General features: G+C 36.5%; 2 protein-coding genes across 3 annotated transcripts in view; one reads left to right on the top strand and one right to left on the bottom strand.

Moving 5' to 3' along the window:
- Window positions 1-5,149: 5,149 nt before the first annotated feature.
- nol8 (nucleolar protein 8) lies at window positions 5,150-13,143 on the bottom strand. The gene is made up of 17 exons (XM_079593689.1): window positions 13,070-13,143; window positions 12,216-12,363; window positions 12,029-12,091; window positions 11,859-11,937; window positions 11,011-11,161; window positions 10,842-10,910; window positions 8,721-10,505; window positions 7,819-7,983; window positions 7,589-7,702; window positions 7,417-7,507; window positions 7,199-7,328; window positions 7,020-7,103; window positions 6,648-6,940; window positions 6,282-6,417; window positions 5,980-6,041; window positions 5,700-5,782; window positions 5,150-5,403 (listed from the first exon to the last, which is right to left on the bottom strand). Exons 2-17 carry the CDS (start codon window positions 12,334-12,336, stop codon window positions 5,344-5,346), a joined length of 3,486 nt encoding a protein of 1,161 aa, XP_079449815.1. The 5' UTR covers window positions 12,337-12,363; window positions 13,070-13,143; the 3' UTR covers window positions 5,150-5,343.
- A 168-nt stretch (window positions 13,144-13,311) lies between these two features.
- cenpp (centromere protein P) overlaps window positions 13,312-19,811 on the top strand; it is a 47,396-nt gene continuing 40,896 nt past the window's right edge. The window contains exons 1-5 of one of the 2 annotated variants that reach the window (XM_079593317.1): window positions 13,312-13,461; window positions 14,022-14,162; window positions 14,354-14,511; window positions 14,637-14,725; window positions 15,972-16,060. In XM_079593317.1, coding sequence (XP_079449443.1) covers window positions 14,038-14,162; window positions 14,354-14,511; window positions 14,637-14,725; window positions 15,972-16,060 — 461 coding nt within the window. In that variant the 5' untranslated portion in view covers window positions 13,312-13,461; window positions 14,022-14,037. The remainder of the gene's footprint in view (window positions 13,462-14,021; window positions 14,163-14,353; window positions 14,512-14,636; window positions 14,726-15,971; window positions 16,061-19,811) is intronic. The other variant, XM_079593318.1, reaches the window with a different exon arrangement.

Here is a 19,811-nt window from a genome sequence, read left to right as displayed (position 1 = left end):
TTCTGAGTAAATTACTATATGGTTGTGTAGAGATGAAAAGTTGTTGATTTTAGCAATAAGGTACATATGGATACAGTGTAGCTAGCAACTCATTTAGCTGTGATTATGATCACAATGTAGCATAGCCTCAAATGCTATAGTGCTAACTGCTAAACATGTATCTTGAATGCACTGTTGTCACACTATATAGAAGTGTCTGTCAAATACATGTATGTAGCTGTAAATGTGAATTATTTTAGCTCAACAACATCCACGCATCCCAAGATCTGATTTTCTAAAATAGCAACAAAAGCAGCATTGAGCAAACAGCAGATAAGGTGAAGGCACGACCCACAGACTGTGAATGCGAGTCCGTTCCCTTCCCCCGCTGCTAAAGGCGCTGGGAGCAGGATTATTCAGCGAGATAATTATATAAGAGAGCACTCAATCCCAATCGACTCTCTCCCTCCCGCTGACTAGCTCTCTTCCTCTCGCACGTAGCTTAATCTCCTAACAGGCCCAAAGGCTGCACTTCATGTTTTACGCCCCCTCCCTTTCCCTCTATATCCTCTCCTCTCCTTCACAGACGTCTCGAACAATAAAGGGCCTCCTACATCCAATACAGAGCAAATCATGCACCACAAACGGCCCCGTTTCATGCAGATGATCCATCTCTGTCGGCCTGGACTGGTTTGAGCACTGGGGTTTGATCAACGGGACTGTTTTTGTCAAAATGCAGCAGCTCTTGAAAGCAAAATGTGGTTTTCATAGTCAAAGAAGAAGAAATTGTTGACCTTTGGGCATTCTCTCTTAAATATTAGAGTAATGGTTTAGGATGAATACTGATTAAGAAATATATGACTTCTTATAACGCATATATCCAAGAACATATCCTTTATACATTACAACTGACTGGTTTTCCTGATGCATTATTATTTATACACTCCAAGAAAAAAATCTGTGGAAAAACATCCTGTCAGAAAATTACCACCTATAGTACTTCATGGACATTTCCTTCAACCTTTAAACCCAGTGCAATGCGCAAATACCGATAAAACACCTGTGAAAAAAATCAATACGGAAAATTCCTTCATTATAACTGCTGGCTTGTATTTTTTACAAACATTTTTAGAATGTATACTATTATAGTATTTTTTTATTTTATTTTTATTAGCTTTCACTTCTATATTTTCATTTTAATTGTAGTAGCCTAAACTTGTTAAATGTGTTTATCATTTTATTACTTTTTTATTTCAGTTTTAGTAATATTAACTAAACTTTATTTCAGTTAGGCAACATTTCTAACTTTCTTTAAGTTCAAGTTTTTCCTTTTTAAACTATTTTATTTTATTTAAATAGAATTTTTTATTTAATTTCAGTTACCGAAACAATTACTTTAACAATCAGTAACAAAACCTTGAAGGCAACGCTGCCATTTTGGATTCTCCCTCTGTGATTCTCTACCCAGCTGCAGTTACAGTTGACGTCATATTATGGATATTCTGATTCTCACTTCTATAAATGAACCGCTATGATTCCAAGGAAACAATCTGACGGCATGAATGGAATGTTAGGTGAATCCTCAATATTTTCAGGTGTTTTCCTAAAAACAGTGTTAAACGAAGCATAACTGGTTCTCAAATTTAGTTTGATTTACTCTAAACCATCTAGATATATAATTGTAGTGCACATTACTGCTCACTAACTGGTTTTAAAGATGTTTGTGTGGTTCCTGGATATTTTAGGCACTTTCTAAATGACTCATCTGTATTTTTTTCCACAGGAAACAGATGCTTTATGATGATCATCCTAATTATTTAAAGTCAGACAAAAGAGTAAAAATTATGATGGTGTCTGCACAGTAAATTGGCATAAATAAGTGCAATTGGCAATAAGTGCTCACAAATCAGCTGGTTATAACGTGTACAGTAAAAGTTTATAACCGACACATAACCAATTACTGAAACTTTAAAGTAACATTTTCAGCATTTCTGTTAGTGTGCAACAAGTTCCACCGCACAGCGACACACCCCTTAACTAACTATAAGCCCTGAGTAAATAAACCTCAGCTTGCTGCAACAAGCATATAGGAATGCTGCTAATTTTAGTGCCAGTCGACACCATCCACTTTCCCTCTTTTTACACATTTCCCCCATATTTCATTTTTGTGCCAAAACGGTTCGTGTAAAACTAAGGAAGGTTGAGAGAGATATTTTGATTTCTCTCAGTGCAAAAACAGACTGTGTACATTCTTGCTGTCACACACTAACATGATTAGCTACAGCAACAGCCAATCAGAGAGCAAGTAGCCTTTGAAATGGCCGTTGAAGATATTACCCCCATCCTATCATGGAAGACGCCGATGTTATCTGAGCCCCTACGCTGGTTGTGAACAGTAATAGTTATAGATCCAAACAAGTCCTCTTTGAGAAGTTGGTGGGCAGGACGGGGTGGGATTTGAGGAACAGAGGGAGGAAAAAACACACAAGACCTTAAAGTATGGAAAAGTACAGACTTTTGAGAGTTTTTTCCTCAGAGTAAATGCATGGGGGATCATTGCAAAGTATTGCGCAATAGCATCTGTTGCTGCAGACTGCAGCTAACATCAATACTCTCATTCCAGCAAGGCTAAAGCTAACATTTTAGGGGTTTTACCTGTAAGAAATTCAGACATCTACTTAATTGCATGTTTATATAAAACAAAGTCCAAAGCAGCTCAATGTATGTGTACAACCTCTCAGTTTACACTTGCAGGCATGTGTGTGTCATTTGGGGGAAGGGCTGTTATTCTAGTCAGGCGCAGGCTAGTCATGTGACTTTTTGAGCTGGCTAGCGCACTGTAACCGTGGAAGTTATTCACACTATGATTGGAATTTACAAAGTAAAGTGTAAATATTTCAAACCATTGTGCATTCTGGTTCCTTCCCACTCAGAAATAAGCCTCCCTTTGTAATAAAAACCTCCAACATTCATTCATCTGAGTCAAACAGCTTGCTAATCTTTTCTAACAGAAGTTAACTGGAGTGAAAACAAGAAAGAGACTTTAAAATGAACTTGACTGTGTTAAATTAACGTTTAAATGGAGAATGAATAGGCTAACAGTTGTTGGTTTACCACCCCTTCATTCACATATTAGCATTTACAGTTAGCAACCCAGCCTGGGACTATAAATGTGAGATCAGATCTTAAAACTATAGAACCAAAAAAAGAGTTTTACAGCCTGATGTAATTGGAGAATGATTCTTACACAAAGAACTGTATTTGCTAGCTCTTTAGAAAACCATCTATTGCTGCTTTAAAGGACACAGAAACCAAAATGCTAATCAGAGGAACCTGTATGTGACATCAAGAATCATATAGCAACTCAAGAACCTTATATTTTCATACAGTCATGAATGATTTTTCAAATCATGTGTTTTGTTGAGAGATGTGCGACTTTATAACGGGTTGAAAAATATTCCCACAAACATACACTGAAGAAAGTACACAAAAAAATCAAGCACTAATTAGACACCAGAAAATCTGACTTTTTGTGGGCTCTTTTGAAACACACTGGCGACATGCTAACTAGCACATTCAACATCTTAGCATTAACAACATGCTAAAAATCACTCAAACATCGGTAACACTTACACAGGTCCCATTCGCTAGCATTAGTTAATTCATTAACATAAAATAACAAGGAGCAGTATATTTGTAGCATTTATTAACAATAAGTAAACTCTGGATCTTAAAGTGTTAGTAAATTGAGATTATCATTAACTAAGATTAATAATACAAAAATTAACCATGGTTTTACTACAAAAAAAACATGGTTATTGTAGTTAAACCATGGTTTTGCTTCACTAACCATAGTTTAACCATGCTATTTGTAGTAAAACTGTGGATAAACAAATGGTAAACAGTCTGCCAAAAAAACATTGTTACTACAATAAAACCATGGTTAGTTTTTGTAAGTATTACTCATTCTTTCAGTGTATTTAACTAATGATAATAACATGAACGTTTTTTGTAATGTGTTACCAAAACATCTTGGCGTCATGACAGTACCACTTTATTTTCTCTAGAAAGTCCCCAAGTTAATACGCGTTATAAAGATTGATGGCCCAAAAAAAAGGACATATTAGTTCTTTAGCAAAACAAAATGGCAGTTTCGGGGGACTTATGTCACTGCAGAACAGCTGCTCCATTCCTTCATGAGCCATAGACACCAGCTGTGATGTCACAGTGAAATTGGAAACCGCAGCGTCCTGTTTATGCTCCGAATACAGTGTTCATGTCTATAGTTCAGACCTACGGATGTGCAGCTATGCCTATAGAGAGCAAAACCACTGTCAATCAAACGCAAAATCAATGGAACAATGATATTCGTGAATACACACACACACTAGCTGGACAGAGCCAAACGGTTCCTCTAGATTTATTAAGGGTTTCATCAGCAGACGAAAATAACAGTGTGAGATGTTTGCACTTGAACGTTTCATTCTTGGCCTTCGCACAGACTGACGTTAAACACCTTCCAGTGCCAAGTGACCTGAACTTGTGTAACTAAAGAGTGTCACATGCTATAATTCACCCACAAACACTATTCTAATTTAAATTAACTGCAATAAAGCAAAAAAAAAAAAAAAAAGTGACCGTTTACAACACCTATAGTTATATATATATATATATATATATATATATATATTACTTGTACACATATGCAAATTTTAACTCAAATTATTACAATTAAATAATCCTTTAATCAAATAAAGAAATCTTAAAGGCCCTTTTGCACAAGTTAGTGGAAACTGCTTGAGTCTGCAGATAAGGGTAAGAACAACACTAGGGGTCAAATATCACTATCATTACCCAAAATGGTAACTAGGACAAGGCCGAAGAGTTTTCTCAACCACCTTCACACATACAAACACGCCTTTTCCCCACATGTAAAATGCAGCTGATGAACAATACATCCTGAGAAACTAGATGCAAGAATGCCTTTAACCACAAAAAAAAAGTTTCCTATCATTTCATTAAATATTTGTATGATCTTCTGGGCCAGAGCGTACTAAATGATCTTGCGGCACGAGCAAACATGAAAAGCACAAAAGTTGGTTTTTGACAAAACAACTCTGTGGTTTGGAGAAAGTGAGTGAGGAATGAAAACAAACACTGAAGCCTGCTGTACTAGTCATGAAAGTATCATCACACCACCCTCTAGTGGTGCAAACCAACATTTATTCAATGGAAATCATGTTTCAATCATACAAAGGGAATATGCATTAGATGCTGTTATTTTGAAGAATAAATTACAGCTATTAAACAGAATAAGAATGGGTGCAACAATGTCTCTGAAAACCTGTTTTCCGTAAGAATTGTTCAGGTCTTCAGCGACGGCCTCTGGCGTCTTTTGGCATCTCTGTGTTTCTTGCGACACTCCTGTTGGGGGGGGGGAAACAGCTGTAACTTCATGTCATAAATAAAAAACGCTCAATAAATATCAGAACTTTCAAATGTCAAACAACCATTTCAAAATATGGTAAACTAGGAGTCCACAATCTTTTTCAAGCTAAGAGACTGCGCATAAAATGTTGCATTTTAATAATATGCACATATTATTAATAATAACAATATGTACATACTATATTTTAATGCATTTTAAAGTTGGAAGTGAAATTTATATGTTATATTATCCACTTTTTTCCCCATATAAATCACTTATACAAATCAAGTACATCTCTGAGTGACGTCCTCTTCTCTTCCCAGGCTTCCCTCTGATCTCCAAGTTTTCCGCTTCTACAGAACATTCCCGGCCCCTCTGATGATAAAAATGTACAAAAAGTTTCATATGCAGATCATTTTAAAGGCACAAAAGGTACATAAATATTAAAAAACATAAAAACCCATTTTAATTTAACCACACACACACGTTATGGTTTGTTTATGTATTATGAACATCTTAAGTTGTCAAGATGATAAATGAACCCTTTAATAATGAAAAAGTTGAAATCTCACCTTTTAACCGTTCATCATCTTGATAGAAAAAGAAAAACCTCTTTTTTGATGGTGTTGGTTCCCTGCACAAAATATGAATGAAGGTTCAACACTTTAATCGAAAATATAGATTTTTTAAATATAAATATACTGTATGAAAAACGTAGCTTTTTTTCTTGTGTGATTAAAAAACCCTGAAAGAGAGCGAGATCTTGTATATGTGTACTTCGTTTAATGTTTAAGTTTTTGATGTTGAAGTTCTACAAGGCACATATTTGAAAAGATTAACAAATAGATTAAAATTTAAATCATAATATAATTACTCTGTGATTTTGCTGGAAGCGGATTGGTCCTCCTCGACCTCGTCCACGCCTTCCTCGTCTGAACTGCTGTCCTGGAAACGAGGGTCCACTTGCCAAGAGAACTTGGCTCCTTTTAACGTCTCTATTTTGTACTCGTCTGATTGGCCAAAAAATATAGTCATTTTATACTTGAACATGAAACTGTTAAATGTTGTATAAATGTCAAAGTGATTCCAGAACAATAAAATAAAAAGAAGCTGCATAAATAAACAAACGGCAATACTGACCGAAAACGATTGATAAACCAAAGGTGAAAACCAATATCCAATAAACTACGGTAGCTATAATAATAAAAAAATATGAATTTGATGTAAATGGTCAATGCACCTGTCTTAGTGGTCGTCTCCGCAGCGGCGTTCTCGCCAAAGAAGGAAAACTTGAATCCGCCTGATGTGTCTTCATAGGCTTCAACATTAGAAGTGAAGGAAACTTCCATTGGCGTCATTATATCTTCAGTCTCTTCTGTCTCTTTGTCCCATGAAACCGTCTCCTTCTCTTCCTGGTTTTCTTTGGACATCCCGAAGACCTCTTTCAAATCCCCCGCCACCTCAAAGTAAATGTCCTTAGACACCTCAGGGAGTTTTTCAGCCTCTTCACGTTTCTTTCGTCGAGCCGCTTTGCTGTACACACCAAAAACGCAAATGTTGAATAACGCCATGAGGAGCAAAGTTAACTAAAATAGAGTTCATAATATAATACCTTTCTTTCTTCGGCTGCTCGATCTTGGACTCAAAAGCGGCGTGTTCCTCTTGTGTCGGGTCGTAATGCAGGCTCGAAACATCTCTGCAAAGACAAACAAGGTACATAAACTCTTTTTTTAAAAACATATGAAGAAAAAAAGATGTGTGCGGAAAGAACATCTGAATACAAAGTCATACTTGAATGTCTTGGTCTTTTTGGTGTTTTGCGGCTGTATGCTTGTGTTTAAAATGCTCTGGAGGATGTCTAGACTTTTCTTTTTCTCTTCAAGAAGTTGTTTTTCTGCATCTTTTTCTGGAGCCACGTCATCTGAAGTTTAAAAGATTGAAACCGTTGAATAATTCTTGCATCAACCACGTTTAGGTCCAAGAACAGACTCAAATAAATCACAAGTTACCTTTTTCTTCAGTCTCATCGTCGCTTTCCAGAAATCTCGAATCGATCTGGAATCTCGAATCTGTTCCGAATCTAGCCTGCAGCTTCATAAGCTGAAAACAAATGAAGAAAGATGAATGAGAATTCAAACGAACTAAACAAAATCTCTATCCTGAAAGAGTCTTAATCCAAACCTTCTGTCCAGCTTTGCCCTCAAACTGAGGCTTTATCTGGAAACGATCATCCTCAGCACCATCATCCTCATCTTCACTGTTGAACAGCTTGTTGCAACCTGGCTTTTTGTTCTCCTGGTAGAATTATGATGAAGAAAAAAAACCCACAAGAGCATGAAGAACAACTCAACTTCAACTTCTAATTTCTAATAGAAGTTCAACTTGTAATTCCAATCTTGGTCCATATTTGCCTTTTCTTTTGATGTGGACGCTTGATGATCATCGGGTTCAGAATCGTCCTCAAAAAGGCTTTTTTTCTGGCTTGATGGTTGCTCTTCTGGTTTGTTTGTGGTTTTGTCCTCTTCTTCATCAGAATCAAACACAATGTGTTTGCCTTTGTTCTCTTCCACCTTGTCCTGAAAAAGATCATGTTAGAGTAAGTGGCACTAAAAGACAAGTTAGATTTTCAAAGAAAATGACTTTAAAATTAGGGATGCAATGATATTAATATTCAGGTCAGACTAAAATGTATGAAATCAATGAACAAAAAAGTACAAAAGCTAAATCTGCACACTACTGAAGCTTGAAAAACACAATTAAAATGATCTATTTATTATGTTTCCGTCACACAACTTCCCAGTCAAACAATGTTTGTAAGCGGATGAAGGTCATGTGATCGAAAAATCTTATTTTTTTTTACAATTATTATTATGTTTCACAAGCTTTAATACGGAGCAGAAATTCTCGTTTTTCTTCTGTATAATTTATGAATAATGTAAAATAAGAAATGGCCAATATTAAAATGACATACTATTTTGTCACTTGTGTGAATAAATTAAAATAAAAGACTAATTTTAAATTTTACATGTGAATTTAGACATCACAACATTTTAATGTACAATATGAAAAATGAAAAAGAGAGAGGGGGGATTTGGTATCGGGAAAGGTCCGTGACCCGGAGGTGCTGCCCACGAGGCTATCTGCTAAATTTAAAAACAATTAAAATCTCAAATAGACCAATAACCAATATGGTACAGATGCATAGTGAATTCCTAAAAATGGAGCCTTTTCTTCATATAAACCATATTCAGATGATGTAGAGTAGAGAGTCTACAAGCTGTATGGACTAGTTTTATACAATAGTTCTACTCACCACGCTGGAAAGAGCCCCCTGAATGAGTTTCTTCTGCTGTTCGGTCTCTTTCTGTCGTTGCTCCAGCGCCGCAAGACGTTTCTGGTTGTCCTTCTGTTGTTTCTGAGCGTCTATGACAGTTGAGTGAACAACTGTTGGATGCGACTCAACTTTCTCCTGAACTTTCTTTGAATCGACTGGTTTGGAATCCTTTGGCTGAGGTCTGGACTTCTCCTCATCATCACTAGTCTTCGATTCCTCACTAGAAGAGTCACTACTGGAAGATCTGGAGATCTTCGTCTGCTTGGGTTTGATTGGGGTGTTTGAGTTCGAGCTAACAGTCTTCAGTTTGCTTCTTATCGATTGTGTCGCTGAGGACGTTTTGGAAGTGAGGACTTCATAACTATCTTCATTATCTTCTTCCTCGCTGCTTTCTGAGTCACTACTGGAAGATCTGGAGATCTTCGTCTGCTTGGGTTTGATTGGGGTGTTTGAGTTGTTAGAGCTAACAGTCTTCAGTTTGGTTTCAGGGATGGTACCCACCGACTGTGTCGCTGGAGACGTTTTAAAGGTGACGACTTCAGCACTTTCGCCGCCTTCTTCGCTGGTTTCCGATTCTTCACTAGAAGAATCATCTTCTGATGATTGGTTCACAAGTTTCTTTGAGGTTGATTGTACCTTTAAATTGGACAGCTTCTGTTGAGATGGACGGGTTGAAGACTGTGGTTGACTTTTATCTTCTAAAACGCTTCGTTCTTTCAAATTCAGGTCTTGTTTGAGTCTTTTAGGAGATTCACAGTCAATACTCTGAGTGACTCTTTTCAAGATGGGCTCTGGACCTCCAAAGAGATCCTTTGTTCCAATGAAAGCTGGAAGAGATACTTTGGTCACCTCATTCTTACTTTCTTTGTCAGGGGTATAGCCTTTAAAAAGCGAAGCTAGAATATCTTCAGGGTTAATACCTTTTCTTTTGAGTGGTGCACTTGGGGTCTTGATTTCTTCTTTGGGTTCTTCTACACATTCATCTTCCGAAATCACCTCTGTGTTTTTAGCTAGCTGCTCCAAGTCTGCTAGGGAGAGCTCTAAGTGGCAGCAATTCCCCATCATGGCTTCATATTCAGAATCTATGCTAACATCATCATCAGATACCTCGTCGCTACCACCGTCAGATTCAGACGAAGATTTGTTTTTACTAGATTTTGTTGGGGAATCTTGGTCAACTTGTGTTTTTTGGGTCTTTCTCTGGGTTAGTATTTCATCGGTGTCCGCTGAATCGTAATCCTCATCCTCTTTTGAGGTAGTTAGTAGCGATTTTGCGCCATCTTGTTCCGCTGTGCCCCAGAAAGCATTAGGTTTAACAACAAAATCATCTCCCACCACCTCCAGGTTGTCATCGTCATCCTCTACAGAGGTTTGTTTTGGGTTCCTCGAATGTTCTTGAGAAACCAACATCCTGATTTCGTCTTCAGAGTCAGCATCACTGTTCAAAACACAAACTGGCCTTTTAACAACAGGTCTTTGTTTTCCTGAGAGTCCGTTTTGTTGGATCACCGTTTTGTTCTCGTTTCCAATGGCAGCCGCATTAATTCTATTGCCCTGAGCCACATCGCTAAGAAATGAACTCAAGTCTACTTTAGATCTTTTGGGACACGGTTTCTGCTTTGGAAACTCTCCTCTCCGTTTCTTACTGATTTCATCATCTCCACCTTCCATCTCCCATGTCAGCTTGGACACTGATGTGACGTCGTCCGCAGTCTCCAGTCTCTTGATGTTATGGCAGTGTTTGGATGGATCATATTTGAAGATGTACTCAAGAGTTAAGGGAAGATTATGAACTATTCGAAACTATGACATTTTGTTCTGCATTATGATCCCAGATCTACAACTTTGAAAAAAAATGACACTGCACTAAAAACAACAACAACAACTTGAACAGACAAGAAAAAGTGAAGATGACATAAAAAATAAAAATAAATCACTTTTCAATGCAAAAATGTAGCTTGGAAATTGCAGCTGCTGTTTATAGATTATGGACTTCAAAAGAAGATTTTAGCAACCAAAACAAACAACAAGCAAAAGGGCACTTCTACACATGCAAGCATATCTGCAGTTTTACCAATAGAATAGTAACACAAAGGATATCTTGCTTTTTCCTTTACATTTGAGATTCAGGACAGGAAGGACCCTCCCAAATTTACTCACAACCCAATCCTGGAAGAGAGGAGAAACACAAAACCAATGTTAAATCAGCATCGGGCCATTTTTACAACTTGACGAATGTTCCTAGCTAAAGAATATTATGGACACAGACCGTATGCCCAGGAATTTCTGTCCCTGGAACAGCAGCTTTCATGTGGAAGTTTTCAACACCGGCTGCTTTAAGTGAGTCTACTAATTTCTCCTGAGGGATGATCTTTGGGCTATTGGTCTTTTCAACCATTTGCTGTCGTTCTTCAGCAAGTCTGACAAAAAAAGAAGAAGTAGATTTAAAGTCTATGATTGGATCATTATTGCATTGATTAGGCCTACTATGTTTCTAGCATGTTTTATGTTTGGCAACAGTTTTTCCAACCCTAAGTGACGGAGTGCATACCTTTTAATTTCTTAAACAACCATGTAGGAAGACACATCATGGCCATATTCCAGGATGACAATGTCCAGATTCATCAGGCTCAAATTGTGAAAGAATGGTTTGAAGGGAGCATGAAGAATAATTTTCACACATGAAATGGCAGACCTCAAGTCCAGACCTTAAATGTTGTGATGTTATTTCCATCAACAGGTGCATCAGTTTTTGGTCAAGATCTTGTATTTACAATGCAAGAGTCAAGCACTCTGTAAAGTTTACTCCAGCACATCCCAAAGACCTTCAATGAATTTAAGGTTTAGACTCAATTCATGTGTGAAAGTGATTCTTCATGCTCCCTTCTAAACCATTCTTTAACAAATTGAGCCTGATGCATCTTGACATTGTCATCCTGGAATATGGCCATGATGTGTCTTCCCACATGGTTGTTTAAGTAATGAAAAGCTACACATTTATAGTTAGAAGAGCTGTTGCCAAACATATAACATGCCAGAAACTGCTATATGATCCAAACATAGACTCTTAAGCATCTGCCTATTTAAATCCAAACAGCCGCACACACACACACTTACGTATGTAGAAAACTTTCCTTTGCCAGCTGAATGAGCAAAGTTCCACCTTTCCATGTGGATTTATTTAAGACACCTATACCTGTATAAAAAAACAAATACACTCATTGAATTACTGCATGATACAGCAACACTCTTTAAGTAAAATTGAAATGTTAAATAAATGCATGTACATCTTTTGTATTCAGCATCTGTGATGTTTATGTTGATGTAGCCAAATGTCTTCAGAGGAGATCCTGCAAACAGATCACAAAGATAATGCACAAATCCTGAATAATATTGAACGGGTACCCAGTGAATGTAAAACATTTTTTTATTTTTTTCAAAATCAGTTAAGTTGGTTTTCATCAGAATTCCTACCTTGCTCATCTTTCCTTCTGATAATTTCCACATCTGACACATCCCCAAATTTTCCAAATCTGTCTTTGAGGTCCTTCTCAGACACCGTGTGGCCGAGACCTCCGATGTACAATCGCTTCATGGCCAGTTGTCACGCAACCAAACCCTTCTGTATATCATCAAAACACACATAACTAAACATACAGAAGTCTCCATCCCAGGCAGACTTTAAAAGACACATGCATAGTATACAGTAGTTACAATCTACAAGACTTGACAGTAACAAAGCTGGATTCAATTTAATATAACCATTGTGGGAAAAAACTCAAATGTGCGGCTTGCAGAGCATGCTGGGAGGCAAAAGAACTACCTGGAGCATTTTTTTGTCAGGAACAATGAACAGCTTTACTGCACACAATTTCAAGTATCACAAAATGTTACAAATAATAATTGTTGCTCAAGGAGGCAACTTGGTTATTCTTCCCACTTTAAAGATTCTATAATTTCAATTATTCAATATATATTTTTTTATTTAATATCCATCTTGCAAGGGTATAACTTAGTAATAGAACTAAATGTATATCAGTATAAAATTTACTATTTGCCTTGTACACAAACGTAAGCAAATTTTCTTTCAATAAAAAGAAAATATTTGAACAGCATTGCAAAAAAATACAACTACAACAATTTTTAAATGATGTAAATTATGTTTAAAAACATGAGACACATGGACATATGATTATTACAGAAGTACAAACTGTATGATATGATCTTAATTTCCCCAATGCCATACTTTAACATACATAGTTAAAAGAGTTCCTAAAATATTCCCCGAGGTAGAATATAGTATTAATGTAAACTCAAAACACACTTACGATCATGCCAAAGATTCACATGTACATTCTGATGTTACACTGTAACTGTTCCGCTGTGACACCATGGACGTGTCTTTGGTTCCGTTTGGGAATGTAACGCAACGTAATGGAAAGTTCCATTTGCAAAATATACTCACCGAATAAAGATGATCAGTATTAGACAAATGTCCAATTTCTCCTATACAAAATGAATTATACGCAGTAATAAATGGGTTTATAACAAATTACCTTCATAATAATGCTATTTAGATGAACATACAAATGTTTTAGGCTGTTTTTGGACATGGTTTACCCATCCAGTTCTCATTTGGTATGTTCCGCGTTGACGCGGGATATAGTTGAATCCGTCAGAATCATAAAGTCGAGCTGTTTACCTTCAGGAGTATATTAAAGTAAGTTTATTCCTTTAAACATTCGGTTTTAAGATTGATACACGTTCTACACGAGGTATGAAGTCCATATAGGCTAAGGCATAACAAAGAGATTTGTACCATAACTTTTTATTTTAATATTATTGTTTTTACGTCAGTGAAATCTCTTCTGATTGATGGTTAACGTTATGTTTTATTGTCAAATCGATCTCCTGTCATCTGATTTACAACAAAACATCGTTATGAAACTATAAAGGTTTATAATTAACATAACGTTATATAGTTGTTGGAGTATTTGTCCGGATTTGTAATTAAATAAAAACGTTTTTGACTTGAACTGCTGTGAACTGACTTCCGTATGTTTTGTTGAAATCTGTTATTAATATTAATTAGATCAAATACATTTAAAGGTTTGTGTCTTTAGGTGATTAATTATAACCTTTGCATCATATTAAAAATACTGCCAAGCAAATGTTTACTTCATGTTGTTATTATATAAATTATGACGTTATTGTGTATATATATCATCCAATTACTCTCTCTTTCTCTCTATCTATGTATTTTCATAAATTGCTTTTTAGTAGATTGAGGAAGATCATGGAGCAGAAATATGAGGAAGAGATCCAGATGCTCCAGCAGGAAATTGAAATGCTGGAGGCTGAACAGGAGGAGACTTTACGGACCATTTTCATAAAGCATGGAGATCGACTACAAGAGGAACTGTTAGCACCTTTCGTTGTATTTTGTTCAGTGTCATATAGCAGCGTAAACTGTAAAATGGACTGAAAATAAACACCCTGTCTGCTTGTGGTGTCAAATCTTTGTAGGAGAACCTCAATGAAAATGGTTCACTTGAGGATTGGACTAAATTAATTACATTGAAGTTTCAACACTTTTCTTTTTTCTCTTTCAGAAAGTCAGTTTGTGAGGAAAGAGGAGGTGGAGGAGCACATAAACGCGCTCTTTCAAAACTCCACACGGAAGTCAGAGAACTTGAGAAAGACCTCAGACGACAGACGGAAATAAACGGGATTGCTCTCAATGAGTGTTTTGTGAAGACGTTACACAAAAGTGAGATTAACTTCTCAGCCGTGCAGTCATATTTAGACATTTTGCTCTTAAATACAAAATAATTTGTATAATTTTTAATTTATAAAAAAGCAATTAAGTGTTATTAACTTCTGTTGTCTCTTCAGGTGAAAGAAAACTTGTACAGCAGCTCAGACTTGCAGGTCACTGCAGTGTACTGTTGTTCCAGGTTGAATTTGCTGTGACTGAGATTCAGGTACAAAGAAATCACTAAGTATTTATGCCTGCACTTAATAGTATTAACACAAGTATTATTTATTAAAATTAATATACCCTTTCAAAATGCATGTAAAATGAATAACTCTTCACAAAGCAGGGTATTTGAAATCCTCCGGTCAGATGAGTGTATAATAATTGCATACTTTATGACTTGAGACATGCACAGCCCTGCATTCGTTTGAAAATCCTTAGTGATAATTTGTTTAATATTTTTGGGGGGGTTTTTTGCAACAAGGCTCTGGCCGTAACACTTACAAAGTACATTTGAAAATGCTGTAGATCAGTTACTATTTGGTATTATTCTCTAATTATTAGTGGTGCTTCCTAAAGCTCATACTTATGGTTAAAGCCAAGGTACCTAAACCCTAATCATAAGTATTTCACATGTCTGTATGATGCCTCAAATCATGTGGCTTGTTGAGAAGTGAGGTAAGTGATCAGCATCATAACGTTTTGTATTGGCAAGCACCATTAAATGTATCTTCATAAAACGTGGTTAAGTACTGAGATTCTCACATAACACCTACAAACATTTAAACTCCATCCACTTCATGTTTAGATTATTACAACCAGTGATGAAGTCTGTACCTTTTTCTTTTCTTTTACTCAACACTAGAGGGCAGCTTGCCTCCATTTTGATCATGATTTTATTTCAACATCAGAGATTTATGCAGTAGGTCTTAAAATGTCTCTTATGGATTAGACTCAGCATTTAAAGTTTTAGTAGTTCTTCTTGCTTGCTTCTCTGAAATCTTCATTACAAGCATACATGCATCTCCTTGGAGCAAACATTTACACTGGTGCATTAAATCATTTAGAACAGAATTGTTGGTTGGTGATTGATGGCAATCTTAAAAATTGTGATTTTAAACTGGCAGCATTTTAAGATTAAGATCTAGATTTATCTCTGAAGATGGTGGTTTTATTTTTGTATGAACATCTAAATATGAGTCTCAGTAAAATTTAAGTTTTATTTAAATTTCATCCTTACCATGAGAATAGTGGAGAATAATCTTGACCCGTTGTTTAAAGCATAAAAGGATGTGAAAGCAGATTCGTGTTACAGTCTTCACAACAAAAAATATTTTTCCGGGAGAGAGTCACGGAAATCCCAATAGCCCTCAGTCTCATGACAGGTAAATGAATAAATGCGTAAATGCAGACCAAGTGAAGGCTAAAGAGATTATTTATGATCTTGTTTAACTCTCAGTATCTCTTTACAGGAGGATGATGCTCTTCTCAGGAGAGTTACAGAGCTCAATATTGTTGTGGATGGCGTTGAATTCAAAGATTTCTCTGCGTTTGTGTCCAGGTAAAGTGATGATTAGTAAATGCTTAAAGACACAATGTGTATATACGATTTTTGGATTAAAATATCCGCAATTTTAACCAGTGACGTCATAACGACCTAGATCACTGCAGTGTGCAACAAGTAGAATAACGTAACAACTGTCAACACACTCAAATTTATTTTTAGTATGATTGTTTTGACCAAGTAAAACAGCGATTTTAATTTCGTCAAATAAAGTGACTGCATGAGTAGAAATTCAGCGGTTTTATTTATGTGAATTTCTAGTTCACAAGAAGGAAGTGGAAACCGGCAAATGTTAAATGTAACTTCAATCGTAAAATAAACGTAAAACAACTAAACGAAAGGAGCAGCCGACAGCGCCATCTAAGCGTAATTAAAGCTCCGGAGCTCCTCCATGAGTCTCGAGACCAGTGTGTCGCTCTGGTTCCACTGGCCTCGTTCCGCTCCCACGGATCTCTGCCCCGCCCTGCTTCATACCTTTGTAACGTTAATAAAACTTTACTCAGATTGGTTTACATCGGCTGTTGAGGTGAAGATGACAACTCCCATGATTCCACGCTCATTCATGGTGTCATCAAGCTACGCTCTTGTTATTGATTTTAATAAGCAAACCTCTAGTGGCAAAACCTACATATTGTGCCTTTAATATCTTTGGTGTGTTTGTATCTTACTTAATGTCATTTATATATAACATTTGTTTTTAAAGGTAAGCGGATCCCATGGATAATTTTTACCCTTCACACAATGTTGGATCTTGCTTGTTTGCATGATTGAATCAACAGAAATCCCATTTGGAGAAAATCCAAGTTGCATAATAGGTTACACAACATAAAACCTACAGTGTAAGTAAACATCAGACAAGTGAATTCCCAGACATCATAGAAGAGCGTTCTGCTTTATGTTAGTCTTGTAAAAAGATACAAATCCAAACAAAACTCCATACAAGGGAAATAAATGTATCCAGGTGGCTCATTAGCAGGATGCTGAGTGAACACTGACCAGCTGTTGTTAACACAATGTGGGACAGTTACCACAGAGATCTGATTTTCTCATTTAGGACTGATTGACAAGTGTTGCACGATCAGGTTTGGTCCCGCCTCCGGCAGATTGACTGACGGCGATGTACTCTTGAGAATCTTACATATGAGGCAGCATTCGAGCAAAATGCCACATAACCATAAATATATTCCATCGTTAGACAAATCAGGGCGTTGTTTATGTGTTTGAGGGGTTTTTGTTATACTTGCAGCTGAAGGATTTGTTTATACGTGGTCCAGACCAAATTAACAAATAAACATCTCTGGTCATTAGGCATGTGGTCCGTATGTGTGGTAGCTGCATCTTTCTTCCATTATGGAAGATTTCATTTTATTCTGTTCTGTTTTATTGTATTCTGTTCTGTTGAACTTTCTTCTTTGTTCTGTTCTGTATTGTTGTGTTCTGCTGATTCCTTTGTGTTCTATTCTTCTAAATTCTATTCTGTTTTGTTATATTCTATATAATGTTTAATGTTCTGTTGTATTTTATTGTAGTATGTTCTATTCTCTTTTTTTGATTGATTTTTTTGATGTTTTTCTGCTCAGTTTTGATCTGTTCTATTCTCTGCTCTGTATTCTATTGCATTCTGTTGTGTTCTATTCTCTTTATGCTCTGTTATGATCTTTTCTGCTCTTTTCAGTTCTATTTTATTTTTCCTGTCCTGCTTTGTTCTATTCTATTGTCTTATGTTGCTGTATTATTTTATGTTCTTTTCTCTTATGCTCTGCTGAATTCTGTTCTTCTGTATTATATTTTATGTTCTGTTCCATTCAATTCCCTTCTTTTCTGTTCTGTTCTGTTCTGTTTATGTGGTAAAGCTCCTACAGGGCAGCTTCAAGGCAGGATTAGTTTTTTATGTTGGTGGAGTAATCTCTCTTTCTAAACTGTAGTCGGCTATTCTGCTGGTGCTGTAATGAGGTTCAGTCATTTGAGTTCAGAAGAAAGCTGCACCCAACATAATGATGTGTGGATTTAATGTTTAAAAGTGCTATGTTGACGGTCCGTAACATGTCCCACTCATTAAACTGTCAGCAAATGGCACCAGCAAGTCAATGACAGCCAGCAGCACCCCACAGTGTGTGTACTGTAAAAAGTGAACATGTGGACCACCTCTGGACTGTGTGAGGCAGGACAGTCTGTACAGACGACTCCACCAAAGACCTGAAAGTGATTGATGTCCTTTGTAATTTAGTTGGTTTATCTGTTGTTGGGTTTTTAGTGTTAAACATCACTGTGGTCTGAAGTACGGTTCTGTCTTCTATTATTACTTGGACGATTACAGCGCAACACTTGCCATTAAAGTAACACCCTTTGATGTTTATGTATCCAGCCTTTCACAGAGAATACAGCTGGGATAATTAAAAGGTTAAGTTATTTAGATGATGTGTTGTACAGCATACTTACAAAATACTTGAAAAGAGAGCTGAGGTTTGAACCTGCAGCTTCCAATAGTCACCTTTATTTATATAGGCAACATTCATGTTTGTGGTCAACTTTAATAACAAGTTTATCCTTTCGAGTCTTATCTGTAGATTCATGTTACTTGGTAGTTGTTAATTTAAAGCCTTTTTTTTTTTTTTACCAACAACCCTCTGGTTACAACTGTAGATCCCTTTATCTTCATAGTATTATTTGATAAAAATGCATTGCACTTAAACATTTGAATTCGCTATGAATTTAATTCCATTTCAGAGTTTTGTTTTCTAAAGACACGACTATAGGATCTCCTACAGTTGTTCCACTTGGTCACACAATTTTTTTTTTGTTATTATTATTTTTTGTGTGGCTGAGATGACAAATTACAGTTTGAAGTAATGCTGCTGTTTTGGCGGCGGTTTGTTTGGGTCCTTTTCTAAAGTGCAGCCAGCTTCCTGGTCGCTGAATGTACATCTGGATCATATTGTCTGGTCTGAGAGTCTGTCCTGGCATGAAACAGTCGGAAAAATACTGGAGATAATGATTCTCGCATAAGTCTGAGCTGTCTGCGTCTCAGGAAGACGCATTTTATAACCATTATGGCCCATGTAAACTAAAGAAGAATTTTTTGAGCACTCTTGTGGTCAGGTACATAAGTGGATTCAGGCATGTCTGTGGAGAGAGGTTTAGAGCGCTTAAACCTTAATTTTTTTTGTATTATTACTGTATCCTCTATAGCTGTGTTTGCTATTGTTGTTTATTCCATCGTTGATGTTTTGATTCAACTGCGTTAAGTGTGAAGTTTGGAATGAAGCACGACCTCACTGATAAACATTATAAATTTGCTAATTTGGTACCTATACAACTAATGTATTACGTATTCTTGTACTTAGTACAAGGTTTCATGGCAAAGGGCCTTGGCAGGAAAATGAGAAAAACTAAAGGGACAACTTTAGAGAAATTATCCAAAGGAGCCAAACATTGATTTGCCGTTAATTGGTCTGTAGAGTGATTCTGGCATTCAGTATGTTTAGTCTGTCGAACTTAAAAGGTTAGCATTCTAGGAAAGCTTACTTTTTTTTTTTCCAGATTCAAGGTCCCCAATAAACAAATCTTAAATCGCATATGATGGAAATTGGCCATGGTACAAAATGAGATCTGCTGGCGAGGGTGATTTGTCTGTGGTTTCTTTTGACCAGTGTTAGATGTCAATCAAACCAGTTGTCTGATTAATGTTTATAAACTTTTAGCTAACCCAGATCCAAAAAGTTTAAGGCGTATATTAATTGTCTGGTTT

Source organism: Phoxinus phoxinus, assembly GCF_949152265.1.
Source record: "Phoxinus phoxinus genome assembly, chromosome: 20".
NCBI classification, from domain to species: domain Eukaryota; kingdom Metazoa; phylum Chordata; class Actinopteri; order Cypriniformes; family Leuciscidae; genus Phoxinus; species Phoxinus phoxinus.
Note: the sequence above shows the minus strand (reverse complement) of the source record. Positions and strands in the feature narration are given on the sequence as shown.

Bases quoted from the DNA above. Each gene is read 5' to 3' on its own strand.
- nol8 (XM_079593689.1), bottom strand. From the start codon at position 12,336: ATGAAGCGATTGTACATCGGAGGTCTCGGCCACACGGTGTCTGAGAAG. The intron at 12,092-12,215 runs GTAGGAATTCTG...ATCTGTTTGCAG, and splicing joins CAGAAGGAAAGATGAGCAAG to GATCTCCTCTGAAGACATTT. The intron at 6,941-7,019 runs GTATTATATTAT...TGGTGTGTACAG, and splicing joins GAGCAGCCGAAGAAAGAAAG to CAAAGCGGCTCGACGAAAGA.